The 17,891-nt window shown below is 39.0% G+C and overlaps 1 protein-coding gene across 5 annotated transcripts in view; it reads right to left on the minus strand.

The window, feature by feature from the left end:
• Positions 1-17,891, minus strand: part of MCF2 (MCF.2 cell line derived transforming sequence) — a 64,162-nt gene that overhangs the window by 35,306 nt on the left and 10,965 nt on the right. For 4 of the 5 annotated variants that reach the window (XM_061179506.1, XM_061179504.1, XM_061179503.1 and 1 more), the window contains 6 exons: positions 10,193-10,312; positions 9,271-9,387; positions 7,646-7,795; positions 4,863-4,996; positions 4,453-4,567; positions 1,614-1,733 (listed from right to left, as the gene is read on the minus strand). In XM_061179506.1, the coding sequence (XP_061035489.1) occupies positions 1,614-1,733; positions 4,453-4,567; positions 4,863-4,996; positions 7,646-7,795; positions 9,271-9,387; positions 10,193-10,312 (756 nt within the window). The remainder of the gene's footprint in view (positions 1-1,613; positions 1,734-4,452; positions 4,568-4,862; positions 4,997-7,645; positions 7,796-9,270; positions 9,388-10,192; positions 10,313-17,891) is intronic. The other variant, XM_061179507.1, reaches the window with a different exon arrangement.

The raw sequence follows: 17,891 nt of genomic DNA on the forward strand, positions 1-17,891 counted from the left end.
AAGGGATTTCATATCACTTCAGTCTTGGAAATCCCATTAGGTCTAGTCAGCATCTACCTGAGTACTTTACACACATGAAGTGACCGTCACAGGGTTTCCCTGTCAAAAGGGATCTCAGCAGCCTAGTCTCTACTCTATCAACTACTGACCGCCCCCCAACCCCACCCGGTATAGTGCAAGATGAAAAAGTTCTGGAGATCTGTTATACAACAACGTGAATACACTCAATGAACTGTATACTTCAAAATGGTGAAGATGGTAAATTTCATGTTGTGTGCCTTTTACCACAATTAAAACTAAAAATTATTCAAAACAAAACAAAACAAAATGAAAACAAACAAAACAAAACCAAACAAAAAATTCAAAGCTCCCTAGTTTGCAAGCCAGTTTGCCTTCTCTTTCTCCTATACCATAGAGATTTGTAAGTTGCCCCAGGATCACAAAGATCTACAACCACAATTTCAGAACTGGGCACCACAACTGCTGCCTCTCAATTTTGGTTTTTAGATGCTTGTGGTACACCCATAAATCTATTTGTCTGCTGAGAACACACCTTAAAAACAATGGCCTTGCTCTCACATACGAGACAGGAGAGCAAAGCTAGAATGTGCTGAGTATTAAAAGCCATGAGTCCAAGCTTTAAGACCAGCAGAACAATGATAGCTGGCTCTTGTGGGTACTTACTATATATCCATATATCCCAGGTACTGTGCTAAGTGTTTTTTGTTTTAATAAATTTATTTATTTTATTTATTTAGTTTTGGCTGTGTTGGGTCTTTGTTGCTGCGCGCAGGGCTTTCTCTAGCTCCGGTGAGCGGGGGCTACTCTTCGTTGTGGTGCGCGGGCTTCTCATTGTGGTGGCTTCTCTCGTTGTGGAGCACGGGCTCTAGGCGCGCGGGCTTCAGTAGTTGCAGTGCGTGGGCTCAGTAGTTGTGGCTCGCGGGCTCTAGAGCACAGGCTCAGTAGTTGTGGCGCACGGTCTTAGTTGCTCCGCGGCATGTGGGATCTTCCCGGACCAGGGATCGAACCCGTGTCCCCTGCATTGGCAGGCGGATTCTCAACCACTGTGCCACCAGGGAAGCCCTGTGCTAAGTGTTTTATCTACAGCATCTAAATAAATCCTCACAATCACTCTGAGAAGTAGGTCATCACATCCCCAATGTATAGATGAGGACACTGAGGCTTAGAAAACTTAAATCGACTTACCCAAGGTCACACAACTGGTAAGGCTAAGTAGATCTATCTGTATGAATCTATGTTTGGTTCAATTGCATATATCAAATGATGGTTATTTAAGGAATTATGTTGTTATGTTTCCATCATTTTCAAATACCAAATAGCATTCTTGATAGACATTTTTCTAGCTTCTTCAAAATGATTTATGCTCTTGTTCCTATTGGTGGGCCTGAAACAGTTACAACTACATAACATAACTGCAGAGTCAACTCAGGCCCACATTGAACAAAACAGAATATAGACCAATATTACAGAACCAATTATACAGATTGTTGCTATGAGAGATTAATCATAATAAGGGTTTATATTACTAAAAAACATCAAAATGTGACTATTATACTCCATAAATATAGAGAACATCTAAAATGTAATCTTACCTGAGAATTTTCATCTAAGTTTTCCAACTTTTTAATTTTTTGTTTTACTTGAGCTATATTCCCTGTTACATCTGCCAACTCTGCTTGTTGGTTTAAAAGAAGTTCAGCTTCACTCACGAGCTAAAAATAAGGGGGAGAAAGAGTCTTAAAAGCATATAGATTATTAAGCATTTTCCCTTAATAATCAAGTTTTGTAGTAAATGCTAGCAATTAAGAACATCAATATGGAAAAATCGCACATATGGAAAATGTCTTCAGTTATTTTATTCACAGAAATCAATTTAATCTGTTAAAATTTAACCTGCTAGACATCAGTGTGTACTGATGATTTATAAAAGATCACTATGTACATGTAAGGGCATGTGTATATGGACAGGTATGGCAGTATATATACGTGTATATACATGCATATATATTCCCTAGCTCTATGGTGAATGGTTCTAGAAACAAAGACCCTTCAGTAGCAATGAGCACACCTAGCACCCAGATCTTGGTCTTTAATATCATTTCCCAGAAAAAGAAACCGGGGCTTTGCAGGAAATTGGCTGGTTCCAGGGCCGAGGCAGAGTAGGAATAAGATTAGTTTGGAACATCTCTTTATGCCAGGAAGTAAAGAAGTGATCAAAATGTTTGGACATGTCACAAGGACACAACAGTCAGGTGGAAACACCAAAACAGTTAAGAACAGTAATGAATTAAAAACTAGGAAGCCATGAGCCCAATAAATAGATAAACACCAAACAGCATTCTTTTTTTTTTGAAAACCCCCCTTTATTTATTTATTTATTTATTTGGTCGCACCGCACAGCTTGTGGGATCTTAGTTCCCTAACCAGGGATTGAACCCAGGCCCTCAGCTGTGAGAGCGCAGAGTCCTAACCGCCGGACCGCCAGGGAACTCCCCCAAACAGCATTCTTGATAGACATTTTCCTAGCTTCTTCAAAATGATTTGTACTCTTGTTCCTATTGATGGGTCTGAAACAGTTACAACTCCATGACATACCTACACTGAGATATGAAAATCAGCATTTCACAACCATCATACTTTGAAGCAAGAATCATCAATTGATGCTAAACTGGATGGGGAATTTTTGATGAGGAGCAAGATACTTGCATGGCTTTAAATTTTCTCCCCACATATTGTCTACTAGTTGCAAGAGGGAAAAAAGTAACTATACTCTGGAGAAATTCAACAACACTCTGACGGGGTGATCAAAACCCCTACCAACAATGAGGGGCAGATGGACCTCATCTACCTGCAGATGTGATACCCCCCAAAGGAAACATCACTTATGCAGTATTCTTGCTGGTCATGTGGAGATTAATCTAATCATGAGACAATGTCAGACAAACTCAAAATGGTGAATATTTTATTTAAAAAATGACTGTATTTTTCCAAAATGTCAGTGTCATAAAAGACAAAGAAAGGCTATGGAAATGTTACAGATTAAAGGAGACTAAAGACACATGACAACTTAATGCAATACCCGACCCTCTAGACTGGATCCTGTGCTGAGGGGGGAAAATGATATAAATGGCATGATTGAGTCAATTGACAAAATCCGAATACTGATGGCAGATAATTAGAAAACTATTGCATTATTCGTAAATGTACAAAATTTGATCGCTGTACTGTGATTATGCAAGAAAATATTCCTATTCTGTATGTTCAGGAGTATCTCAAGTTTGAGAATATTCAATTTTTTCTTGTAAGTTTGAATTGCCAAATAAGTCTTTATTTAGTTAATTCCTAAATATCCAGAACCCATCTGCATGTCACTATGAGAGACAGATCGTGTCAGTGAGATTACAATCCAAGACAAACAACAGCAATACTGATCAGAGGCAACAATGACTTCATGAAACAGACTATAACCACGGGACAAGAATTTAACCTGGAGGCAAATTAACATATAAGTAGAGGCGCAATGGGTCTATTCAGGAAAAGTGCTGTTTTTGCATGTGTTTGGTTGGGGAGGAGGGACCGACACAAATAATCTGGAAGGCCCAGGAGCAATTTGACCTATTCTGTCTTTAAGAAAGGTTTCATGGAGAGCACGGCACTTCAAAATCTGAATCACTGGAGGGAAAAGGCTGGTAGTAACTGAGCCCTGGGTCCAGAACGCAGTGCCCCTCCCCCAACTGATTCTGCCAGACGAGTCAGCCACTCATGGGTAGAAACAAGCTGACCACGTGCAAGAGGGAGACGTGAGTTTTCCTTGGATCCCTGGGAAAATACTATGACAGAGACTGGGAGAAGCTTGGATGCTGACTATTAAAGAAAAGAAGAAAATAAATCCATATGGGATGGATTTTTCAGAAGGATGGAACTAGAATATACTTATAACCTTTTAAATAATGTATAATTAAACATGATTTAATTTCATACATCAGGCTTTTCATAGAAAATAAATTGCTGGATCAGAAAAAAATGTTTCGTTAGATTATATTAAATATGGTCAGCATAGATATATGGTATTTAAAAAATCATGAAGGAAGTCGGTACTATTTCCTTGAAAAGTTGTCCCATAGTCCGAAAGCATTTTGTATCTAAAATCAATTTGAATATCAAACATCAGTGTAGATAGCAACTTTATCCCTGTCATCTATGTTAGCACTTAAGTGCTTTCTCATAAGAAATGAGTTTAAGCCAGAGAAGTAGAAGTCTTGTCATTTTCGTAGCTGTTTTCTTCATTCTAAGTCAAGGTTCACTCACACTGGCCTCTTTTCACCTCTCTGGGGGTATAAATGGGCACCTCGCGAGACTGTTTCTGATGATCAAGGAATAAGAACCTCCAGCATAATGCAAAACACTGTATCAAGGAAAGTTTTAACTGACCTCTTGAAAATCCTGCTCAAACTTCCAGAGTTGCAGATATTGCTCCATTTTTAGCTGGTGTTTTTCCCAAAATCCATCAAAAGCTATTTCCATATCATGTACTTGAGTCAGCAATCTTAACAAAGCAAAGTCATAATTAAAACAACGATTTGTGTTGCAGGTATGCAGATAAACCTGGTCAATTGTAGGCAAAGTCACAGCCCATGACATTTGGTCCAGGTAGAGACTATCAGTGTCCACAGAACCTCCTCTATGAGCAAACTAATCTCTGTGAGACAACTCAGGAAGGAATTCTCAGATTCCCAGAGGTCCAGGAATACTTTCACACTTAACAGGTAGCAGCAAAAATGTATAATTCCCTTTCAGAGGTATAAAATAAGTAACTCTAAACCCAGAAGAGTACTACTCACTTATTAATAGTTTGCCAGTCACCACAAATTTGCTGATGATTTTCAAGTCTTGAACTCACAGCATCCTCGGCATCAGGCACTTCCAGATTTGTTAGCAGGATTTTTCCTTCTTTGGTTACAGCTGTAATATCCTTCTGTACAAAGGCAAAATAGGATGAATCAGCCTGCTGGGAACCTATTCTGAATGACCTGGGGAAAAGGAAGCATACAGCAACAGCATGCAGAATAGAAACAGCAGTTCTAGAATGGCCTTTGCTTTCATAAGTGAAAAATCAAGGAATACCTCATTACCACAGAATCCAAAAGCTGTGAGGATCTCCAAGAAGCCCTGCCTATTGAGATGGATTTGCAATCACTAATTTTATAAGATCCTTACAGACAGAAGTACACCATGCTTGATTTGTAGCCTCCTTCTGTCACAGGTAGAGAGTTCTAATTTAGGGACTTCCCTGGTGGCACAGTGGTTAAGAATCCGCCTGCCAATGCAGGGCACATGGGTTTGAGCCCTGGTCCCAGAAGATCCCACATGCCGCGGAGCAACAAAGCCCATGCGCCACAACTACTGAACCTGCACTCTCAAGCCACAGCTCCTGAACCCGTGTGCCACAACTACTGAAGCCTGCGTGCCTAGAGCCCGTGCACCGCAACAAAGACAAGCCACTGCAATGAGAAGCCCGTGCACCACAACGAGGAGTAGCCCCCGCTCCCTGCAGCTAGAGAAGGCCCGCGCGCAGCAACGAAGACCCAACACAGCCATAAATAAATAAATTAATTAATAAAAAAAAAGTTCTAATTTAATGTGGAAACAACCTAAGTGTCCATCAACAGGTAAATGGATAAAGAAGACGTGGTATATATATACAATGGAATATTACTCAGCCATTAAAAAGAATGAAATTTGCCATTTGCAACAACATGGATGGACTTGGAGGGTATTATGCTAAGTGAGGTAAGTCTGACAAAGAAAGACAAATACTGTATGATATCACTTATATGTGGAATCTAAAAAATACAACAAACTAGTGAATACAGCAAAAAAAGAAACAGCCTCACAGATATAGACAACAAACTAGTGGTTACCAGTGGGGAGAGGGAAGGGGGGGAGGGAAAAATAGGGGTAGGGAATTAAGAGGTACAAACTACTATGAATAAAATGAGCTACAAGGATACAGCACGGGGAATATAGCCAATATTTTATAATAACTATAAATGGAGCATAACCTTTAAAAATTGTGAATCACTATGCTGTACACCTGAAACGAATATAGTATTGTAAATCAACTATACCTCAATAAAAAAAGTTCTAATTTATTCTATTCTATTTTGCTAATATTTTTAATGTGCTCCAATAAAGCAGTAGTAGTGTAATAAAGACTACCACACTAGAAAGCATACAGTTACAAATAATATTTAATGCATATTTAGATATAGTTAGATATCTTTCCTACTAATCCTTAATTGTTACCAATCACTGCCGGCCATAAGTACTCTGTTACTTCACGTTTGGATTAATGAATTCACCATGAAGCATGTACTTCTGTTCAGAAGGTCTTAACCTTAGAAGGATCTTGATCTTTTAGGGATCTAAGAGTGATCTATGACTCCCTTCAGGAGATGCAAAGGCCCTCTGAAATTTTAAGGAAAAATTTGGGTGCCCATGTATTTTCTGGGAACAGGTTCCAAGATACCACCACTAACACGAAATAAGAACATAAACATTAAGAGCTACTGTTTATGAAGTGCCAACTATGTGTCAAACACTGTTTGACATACATCAGATACTTACTTCATTTCATCCTCACGACAGCCCTACAAGGTATGCATGTATCATCATCATCATCATCAACCCCATCGTACATATAAGGAAACTGAGACTCAGAGAGGGTAAGCAAATGACCAAGTCACTCAGCTTGTGAGGGACAGAGCTTTTTTTCCTTGAATAGAGTTTTGCTTTTAGATTGATTCAAAATTTCCATTTCTCTCCTCTTCTTAACATAAAAATGTCACCTCCACATAGAGCTTGTATTTGTCAGTGCCCCCAGCATGCCTGTTATCGTACAAAGGACATAAGTTTTACAGGGATGCCTGGTGCTTGTTCAGATCATGCTCAAACTTTTGGGGGAAAGTGAATCTAAAAGTATTTGGTGATTGTCTGAAACGTGACTCGGAATCCTTCACAACACAACACTCCAGACAACTGGGGAGGAGAGTAAGATCAACTTGCTAGCTATGGTCTATTGTAGAAGACATCAAGAACTAGTACTCTGTGGAAAAGAAAGCTTGTAATCAACTTAGCAATGTTTGGCTTGGTCACAATGCTAGTATATGGCAGAGTTGGAACAAGAAACCAGGCCTCCTGACTCCTCATCAAGTTCTCCTTCTCCATTTCACAGTGTACCTCTGCTGGATGTTGAAACAGAACACCTGTCTGCCTCTTGATCCTCTAGCTTTCCAAATGAGAGGGCCTTTCTATAAGAGACAGAATGCATGGCAACAAAAATGACTGTGGATCCCTTATTCCGGAGCATTGATAAACTATTCTATTTATAAATAAACAGCTGCTCAAGAGAATGCACCATTTAAACAAGGGACACTTCGATTCAACATATCCAGGACATCTTCCTCTTGTAAAGTATTCTTTTGTTTTTAACAGTGTGCTTTATAATATATAAATATCTCCTTTGTCTCCCTACCCAGCAATCTGTGTGAAATGGACACTGAACATGTCTCTATCAAAAGAAAGACTATGGGAAATTTTGATTTGTCCCCTCTATCAGACATACCTTTAACAGGTGGTACCTTTCAGCACGAATCGCAAGGATTTCTTCTATTGCGGGAATATCATCTGGTAGTTCTGTCTCAGCCAGTTCAGTTCCAAAGGACTGTAACATCTGAGCCATGTCTTTCACTGTGAGGGCAAAATTTTCTATAGCCTGCAAAGAGCCCGTGATTCTTTTAATTGTATGGAAGTTCTGCCAGCATATCAAAACCTAGACCAGCAATTGTATTAACTTTCATTTAGGTATGACAGCAAACATATATACTATGAACTCTGCTGAGGAAAGCTGGCAATGCCCTCGACAATCAACTCTAACTTTCCATCTAAGCCCCTAAGAAACTAAAGTGAGGTGGAAAGTCTTCTCAAATGTCTTTTACCTAAACTTCCGTACTTATTTCTCGAACACCGATGAAAACTCTTTCTTAACGATGCCATGTAAAGAGTAATTTGTTTTATTCTCTTGCAAAACACAGTGTTTCCTTATTCTATTAAATTCTGAAACTGCAAAATTATTTTATAATAACTTTACTTCTGAAGAGAAATGAGAACATCAAAGCCACTTTATATTTATCATTTATGAGCAAGTATTAGCATTTCAAACAAGGCAATGGACTAAGGTGACAGAGGAATATTAGTCACAACAGTTCATTTCAGGTACTGGGGAAGATTTGAAATTGTGACCCCCAAAGGCTCTGCTGCCCTAAAATGTCAAGTAAGGTTGGGTTGTTTACTTTGTTTCCAAAATCAATGACTCAGAGAAAGAAAGACAACATGTAGAGACCATATAAACCCTCTGTTTACCATGCAACTCAAGGTGTCTGCTCTTTTACTTATAGCTTTATAGGTTATTAAAGGCAAGACACTGCTTATTTTGACAATACACTTTCATACGAGTGAACAGGACTGCTGAATGAAAATAAGGATGAGGAAAATAGAATCCTGATTGAATTAAATATCCTTATTTCCTTCAGAAGGGTTCCCATATCTCTGGGATTTGGAGTAAAGATTCTTATAGGACAGATTCACACCTGTGAGGCACAGGGCCCTTGCCTATTCGTACATTTCTAGAACAGAAGGCATCTTTGCTACAAATCTAACTGCCCCAGGAGAATCACTAGGCTGATGAGATTAATAAGATTACTTGCATTTTTTGAGGGTGGACCATAGGCCAGGCACAATGCCAAACATTTTACATCTGTAATCTCATTTAATCTTCCTGATATTCCTATGAGGTAAAGTCTTATTCTTCCCATTTTATACTTGGAAAAACTGAGGCTGAGAGAGCTTTTACAACTTGCACAAAGTTATATCCCTAAAAATCAGCAGTGCTAGGATTTGAACCCAAACCCTTGGTTTCTTCAAGTTACTACATGGCCACAGGAGGGGGTGGGTAGAGTAGGATCTCCTTACTCCCTATAGGCCTCTCATTCAAATGCCATCCTCAGTGACTCTGCATCATTTCTAGATATTTCCTAGGGAAGAAAATCAAGATGTTGAATTATACATGTTTTTGAAAAATAGGAGCCCCAGAAACCTGTTTTTCCCAAGGAGGAAAAAAAACAACTCTAGAACTAGATTTCAAAGCTAACACAAACTATAGGCTCTACGGTAAGGGCAAAAGAAACATACATTTCTGAAGATGATCCATTCACTGTGGCAGTACTGCAAGGTGCCGCCTAACTCAGGGGTTAACTGCTCGTCATCAATGTATGTCAGCAAATCACTAACTGAGCTCAGCATAACAACCTATATAAATAAGCAAGAAAGATACCGTTAACTGCCCTCCGTGGCATCCCTCCACACAGCCGTACAATGAACTTTAGCATTCATTTAGCAGAATGCTATCTTCTATAAATGGTTCTAACAATTCTCTCCTGTACATCCCCTCCCACGTGGATACACTACCTTTCCTCAGGGAATAACAGTTGTCATTTACAAAACGTTTCTCTGTAAAGCGAAAGTAATCTCCATAGAAACCCAAACACCTGATTCTCCCTGATCTAAAATTTTGCACTGTCAATGGTCAACCTTCTGAAAGAATGTTAAGCCCATAACAGAGTAAAAGGGCTTTCTGCAGTAAATTATAATTTATCAGGAGGGACTGATCTTTGCAAAAGTACCAAAATTTATGAGCACTCTATTCCTAACTCTAAAAACGTATAAAAATATCTTTTGAAAAAAAAAAAAATGTTACTCTGAACTAGCTCAGGATGTAAGTTCATGGGAGTTCAAATACATAAAACACACACTCATTTTTTTTTCTCTAAAAATAAAATGTCCTGATTTTATACACATGCACACATACATATATACACATATACAACATATGTGACATACATCTTTTTCAAAAGGAACTGCTTTGTTACAAGTTGATTAATCTTTTCCTCTATTTTAACAGTAGGAGCAGAAGACTTTTAGGCATTTTGATTTTACATTTTCGGAAGACAAATTCTATTTTTTTCTTTTACATGCTCTGTGACCACATGTAAAACATCAATAGCAGGGTGCAAAGTCTTCATGAGAAAGGGACAAAACATTTAAATACTCTTACTGGTAATTTGAGTATGAAATCTTCCTGACTAAATCGAAATCCAATGTCTGTGAAAGTTCGTTGGAGAAAACTGGTAGGGCGAAGGACCAAAACCAAGTGCAAGTTCCCAGGGAAGGAAGCCTATAGAAAGAAAGACCACAGGAAAGCAAGAAAAAATTGTCAAAACATGCATTCAAGTGAGCACATGGCAGAAAATATATAGTTAAAGAAAACAAATTCTAAAGTCATAAAAGCCACTAAAAGGATAAAACTTCAAAAAATGGATATTGATAAAATCTAAAAACACGAAAATAGAAATAAAACTAATGTAAGGTCATCAGGTCAGATCCTTGCAGTTCTCGTGGCCTGGAATTTTCTCACACTAAAGTCAATCCCAAGTTATGAAAAATTATACTTTTTTTTTTTTGAATATAGACAATATTGTACTGTAATTATATAATGTGATAAATATAGCCACATTAGCAATCATATTACAACATATAAATGTATCTAACATCTTAAATTTGCACAATGATACATGTCAAATTTATTCAATTAAATTTTTTAAATTGATTTTTTTTTTAAACATCTTTATTGAAGTATAATTGCTTTACAATGGTGTGTTAGCTTCTGCTTTATAACAAAGTGAATCAGTTATACATATACATATGTTCCCATATCTCTTCCCTCTTGCATCTCCCTCCCTCCCACCCTCCCTATCCCACCCCTCTAGGTGGTCACAAAGCACCCAGCTGATCTCCCTGTGCTATGCGGCTGCTTCCCACCAGCTATCTATTTTACATTTGGTAGTGTATATATGTCCATGACACTCTCTCACCCTGTCACATCTCACCCCTCCCCCTCCCCATATCCTCAAGTCCATTCTCTAGTAGGTCTGTGTCTTTATTCCCATCTTGCCACTAGGTTCTTCACGACCTTTTTATTTTTGAAAAATTATACTCTTAAACTTCATTTTAAACTTAGTTGTTTGTACTCAAATTGTATTTAATCCCTGTAAAATAGAATTAGGAGGCAGGTTTCTAGGATAGCCCTAAATGCCAAAGGGAGCTGAAATACTGAATACCTGCAGTAAACAATGGAAGAAAACTATTTTATGGACTCATATTTTTATTTCAGCCAAGCAACATTCACAGAATATCTTCTACGTGTCTACTCCATGTATTTAAGTGAATGATTATCAGGCACTGTTAACACTTGGTGTACACAAATTAATAAAATATAGTCCCTACCCAGCTTGCAAGAAAATGACAGTCTAATAGTAGAGTCCATTAGTATCATTTACTCTGTAGGACGATAAGTTGATAAATGAAACAAGGGAATTAGAATAATATACAACAGGAAGTGGTAGCACAGAGCATCCTAGACCTAGGAATGTCAAAAAGGTCTCCCATAAAGAGGAATAAATTGGATTAGAATGTTGTTCTGGTGCACCCATGTTTCCCAGCTTCTTAGAATACTGGCGCATAGTAGGTGGTCAAGAAATAATCGTTAAATGAAAGAATGCAAAAGACAAGGAGGGCACTATGCAGAATTTGCAAGGAGTGGAATAGTATGGCTTGATATAAATGATAAAACACCACCTATCAAACGCTTACTGTATACGAAGTATTTTGCCAACATTATCACAGTTCCTCTTCATAATAATCCTGTGAATTAGTTAGGCTATCCTCTTTTACAAACAAAAAATAGTGAGGCTCATAGAGTTTAAGTATAACTTGACCCAGCTGGTAAAGTCTGAATTGGCACCCGAGTCTGCCCCACATCAAGAAGTCCCAGTCCAGAAAGCTAGAGGAAAATGCTGATGGGGGTGGAGGGGTGCAGCAATGGGAGATGGTGCTAGAAAGATGAGCAGGAGCCAGATCAGGAAAGACCTTGGGTTTTTTCCTGGAGGCAAAGGGAGACTCAAGAGTTTTTAAGCAGCAGAGCAACACGATCAGATCTGCATTTTAGAAGGATCACTTTGGCTTTGGAAAAGGACAGGATTTGGACAAGAGTGGAAGCAAACAGATGAGCCTGAAGGCTGGAACAGTCATCCAAGCCAGGGATGGTGAGTTTCTGAACTGGAGCAACAATAGCAGGGATGAGGGTAGAATTTAGGAGGTACTATCTGCAAGGCATGATGACTGGCTGTGTCTGATGAGAAAGGAAAGACTAGGACAATCAATTTCCAGATTTTTGGCTTGAGTAACTGGGTGAATGGTACGATCCTCACTGACATGGGAACACAAGAGAAGCAGGTTTTCAGGAGGGGGATATGATACTGATTCCCATTCCTTGACCTGTTGGAAGGGTCATCAGGACAATCTGATGATGTCCATCAGACAAATGGATATACAAGTAAGGAGGGAAAGAAGCCTACACTGGGAATGTAGAGTTGGGAGTCATCAGTCTCAGAACAGTGGATTAAAGCATAATAAAGCAAAATATGTCCAAAATGTTTAAAATACAGTCATCTTTTAGGAATGCTGGAATATTAATAATTGAACAAAACTATAAAACAAAAATTAATAAGATACTGTGGAGGCGGGGGTATATGGGAACTCTGTACTTTCTGCTCAATTTGCTGTGAACCTAATCCCGCTCTAAAAAATAAAGTCTATTAAAAAAAAAAAGAGTAACTTTCATAGAGGGATAAGACCTAGACTCTGAAATGACATTCAAAACTGGAGATTTTTAAAATTCAACTTGAGATGATGACAAAAACATAAACAAGTGGCAATGAGAACTAGAGTCAGGGAAAGAGAACTGAGTGTGATATAAATAGGTAAAAGAAAGGAGCACAAAATTAAATCAATTAAACTAAACAATGATGACAAATAGACACAAATCGGGGTGGCTATCTACCTGAAAACTCCTCTAGGTGGCCATATCTGTACTACCCTCTCCCTTCATGAGAAACTACTTTCCCTCCCCTCAAAATTCATATGTTGAAACTTAACCCACAAAGTGAAGGTATTTGGTGGTGGGGCCTTCAGGAGATGATTAGGGCATGAGGGTGGAGCTCTCATGAATGGGATTAGTGCCCTTACAAAAGAGACCCCAGAGAGCTCCCTCACACCTTATGCCATGTGAGGACACAGAGAAAAGATGGCCATCTATGAACCAACCAGGAAGTAGGCTCTCACCAGACACCGAATCTGCTGGCACCTTGATCTTGGACTTCAGACTCTAGAACTGTGAGAAATAAATTTCTGTTGTTTATAAGCCACACAGTCTACGGTATTCTGTTATAGCAGCCCATAAGGACTAAGACAACCTCCTATTGTTCTTTTTTTTTTAATAAATTTATTTGTTTTATTTATTTATTATTTTTGGCTGCGTTGAGTCTTCGTGGCTGCACGTGGGCTTTCTCTAGTTGTAGCGAGCGGGGGCTACTCTTCATTGCGGTGCACGGCCTTCTCATTGCAGTGGCTTCTCTTGTTGTGGAACACAGGCTCTAGGCGTGCAGCCTTCAGTAGTTGTGGCACGCAGGCTTCAGTAGTTGTGGCTCGTGGGCTCTAGAGTGCAGGCTCAGTAGTTGTGGCACACGGGCTTAGTTGCTCCGCGGCATGTGGGATCTTCCCGGACCAGGGCTCAAACCCATGTCTCCTGCATTGGCAGGCAGATTCTTAACCACTGTTGGGAAGCCCAACCTCTTATTATTCTTAATATTGGTTTCTAATGAGAACTGTTCTGTTTCTTCATGACCTTGCCCTTCTAACACACAATGATTTGTAGTGGGATGAAAATTTGATGTAAAAAGTCCCACACTAGGGTTTTTCAAACTAGCGCTGAGGGAAGGAAACTTTGAGGGTGCAGTTCCAGAGCTACTGGTAGCCATGACCCCTGCTGCTAGAGGAAGCTTATTCCAAAGAACAAAGCCAACAATGTATAGAGAACTGGAAGTAGAGACAGAGAGTCCCAATGATAATGTGTATCCTACCGTCTATTATGTACATAATGTCTATTATATTTTATGCTAAGAATGGTACATACTTGCCATAGTTATTATAAGAATTAAAAGAAATAATGACTATAAAGCTACTTTGTCAACTCTAAAAAAATTAATAAGATAGTTTTTTTAATTTACCTTGGGTTCCTGGACCTAAAGGAGAACAAGCAGACTTAGGTAGAAAACTTTTTCGGAATATGGATAAAGGCTTGCTTAAGAGGAAACTCTGACAGGGACTTGTGAGAACTCTGCACCTACTTCTAGACTGACAGCACTAAGTGTATTTCTATCCTATTCACTTCAGGAGTTAAGCCTTTCCTTCTCCTTCAGATGGGCAAATTACCAGTATAATTATTATACTTAACCTGCCTTGCCCCAGCTTATTTTTTCACTTTTAAATGAAATCGAAAGCATCCTACTTTTGCCAACACTTAAAGCACTATTACTTTTATTGTTTCATGGATTCTAGGTTGATCTGCTCTCATTGTCTTTTTTGTCTCTGACTTTCCTTAATGTCATATTCTCTGGTATTGCATTGGAATTCTCTAGATGCAACACCCTAGGGATGACTAACTTAAAGCCTGGAATACTGACCCACCTCCAAAACTGGGGTGGGGAGGATACTATGGGAGCAGAGAAGACCATGTGGCAACTCTCTGCCCCGAGGTCAGGCCCTGGTCTCTAACCTGCCACTCCTAGGAGAACAAGCAGCCAGGCCCTGGGACAGCTGATCACACAGCAGGGAACAAAGTAGAGAGGAGAGAGAAGCAGAATCACTGTTCACAGCATCCATGGGGAAGAGAGTTCAGGCAGGGTTTGGGGGTATTCAGCTGCTCCTAAGTCAGGGATTTCATGTTGGCTGTTTTATTAAATCAGTTATTCCGTCTATTTGATAAAGTGGTTTATCCCAAACATTGAAAGCTGAATAAAATGCTTCTAAACATACTTCTACATTCTAAGCAGATCATTCTTAAGTAAAACTTCCTGATTATTTTATCATACCTTCTCCTCCCTTAATTCCTTCAAAATGTTTAGTGATTCGCTCATCACAGAAAGCCTATAGGACTTCCCTGGTGGTCCAGTGGTTAAGACTCCGAGCTCACAATGCAGGGGGTCTCGGTTCAATCCCTGGTCAGGGAACTAGATCCCACATGCTGCAACGAAGATCCTACGTGCTGCAACTAAGACCCGATGCAGCCAAATAAATAAATAAATATATATATATATTTTTAAAGCCTACAAATATTTGCATTTCTAAAGAAAATGCACCATCAAGGATGAACACTTCATTTACTGCCTGTATAATTACATTTGCAATGTTGTTCATTACAGGATAATTTTAGGACCTTTATTGAGCTGCCATGCAAATCTTCCTAGAATACATGGATTCTGTTAACCCAATAGCTACTCTCAAATCTAAGCCGTTTGAAGGAATAAATAACTTGTAGGCAATAGTTATTATTTAGTAGGCAAAACTACTAAACAATTGGGTGGCACTCAAACAATTCATTTGATTTGTCAGAGTTATTTTTTTAGAAAACTAAATCATACAGTTCAGACCAGGCATATTGTTTCTATGCCTCACATCCATCAGATCCCATGTATGAATCAGATAAACTTGATTTTTTAATCCCAGTCCCACTCACTTATCCCAAATTTAAATAGGTGCTTGCCAAACTAGTTATAGTAAAACCACAACCTCATGTGAATGACTTTTAATAGCTTCTCTCCAGCAAAAAAAAAAAAAATATATATATATATATATATGTATACACATGTACATATATTTACATGTATTCAGGACCCCTCAAAGCCTTAAGGTAGGGACAGGAGATTGGCTAGCTGGCCATGGGTGGGAGTGTTGCTTTTTATTGAATGACTATTATGAGAATTATCCTCATCATGATATTATGACATCATACTAAGTATTTTACATGCAATAGGTTCTTTTATCCTCATTTCACAACTAGTCAGTTCCAGCTAAACGCTGTCATGTGGGAAGGTGGGCCCAGCTCTGCCAAATCTGTGATTTCTCAAAAGAAGCCAGAAATCCAGACTTCTGTGGGAAACACGATTTTCAAAGATGGGAAACAAATGGAAAGTTTGTTAAAGCACTGGATGGTCTCAACAAAACACATGTATGGAGTACCAGTTTGCAACCTTGGAACTAAAGCTTCATACATCTGAACCTGGGCCAGTATCAACGCTCTGTCCACTTCTCTGGCTGTGATCGCTGGCTATGAGAATCTGGAGGGGACAGGGCACTCTTGAGAAATTTTAACCTGAAAGGCCATTTTGGATTTAGAGTCAGTCTGCATGTGTTTGCATGTGAGCATACAAATAGGTATAGAGACAGATTCTATTCTTTATATACAGATATTTGCATAACTAAAAGATTCAAGATAATCTATTTTAAAGCCGCTATTGAAATGAACATTCAAACAGCATATCACATATCATAAACAGGATCAGATGCACGTATCTTATAGCAAATATAGCGCAAGCCCCCTGAGGTTTCCCATTCGGTTTGGGGAAACTACATTTCTACATTCTCTGGTATGCTGCCTTAAAGATCTCTAATCTGGATGGTTATATAAACATGAAAAGGCACAGTTTCTATTTTCTCCAAAATCAAACCCTAGATTTGCAAACTATAAATCGTTTTTGAGAGCTTGTCAAAAAAGCAAAAAGATGTGAGCAAGGGTCAGCCTTGTTTTCTTTTATTGTTTCTTCTTTACCAAAAAAAAAAAGCATGCAGCATGAGAGAGGAAACAGCATTGGTTTTAGGCACTGGTTGCAGGCTTTTTTTTTTTTTTTGGAGTTCCAACATGTGACTGCTTAAAGGCGCCTCAGTAAAAATGAACATGCCGCCTGTCTTCATAGGGCCCAGAGCCATTTCTCCCGCTTCCGAGCACGGCCCCACCCCAGCCCTCGGCAGCAGCTCCGACCGGTTCTTCAAGTTAAGGCGCACAGAATTCGTTTTCTCTCCCCTTCCCCTCCTAGAGAAGACATTTACTCCCTTCTCCTCATGCCTGTCTTCAGATCACCCAGTTATATGGCCTCACGGCAGTTTGGACAGCAATAACAATGACAAAAGGCATCGCTTTTTCACTACTGAAGTCTGGAAATTAACCTTGTTTAATATTCTTTTGTGCGGCATCTCAGACAGGCAATTCATACACCCTCTGCTCGCTTTTCAGTTATTCTAGTTATTTCTTTAAAAACGCTTACAGTGGCTGATGCCACATAAAAATTTGATTATTTTACTATGAAAACAATTTATATTCCTAGAGCTTTTTCTTTGCATCCTTAGGGCAGAGAAATGCAGTCACAATAAGAGGGAAACCAGGCCAGTCTGAATGCTAAGGACAAGCTCTTTCCAGGACCCTTAACCCTTTCCAGGACACGTACTTAACAACGCACAGGCTGAATGCAAACTCAGACTTGCTGCCTCGCATTTAGGAATAACTTGACCTTGACATCTAGAAAATGGGACAAATACTAACAGTAAAAACAAATGTTTGAAAAAAAACAGAAACAAAAACAAATGTTTGAAACAATTTAGCAACATGGAGCCTACTGAACAAAACTATTATAATTTCATATTACAATAGTTACAGAATATAATTATTACAGCATATAAAATACTGAATTGTTGGCATGTGATTGACCTCGATAAGGTCCAAACTATCACGTTAGAATACACTGGGAAACATCTTGTGACCTCAAGCTACAGAGAAGAGTTTCCAAGGCCGTGAGCTACTCCTG

This window comes from Eubalaena glacialis, chromosome X (assembly GCF_028564815.1).
Source record: "Eubalaena glacialis isolate mEubGla1 chromosome X, mEubGla1.1.hap2.+ XY, whole genome shotgun sequence".
NCBI classification, from domain to species: Eukaryota; Metazoa; Chordata; class Mammalia; order Artiodactyla; family Balaenidae; genus Eubalaena; species Eubalaena glacialis.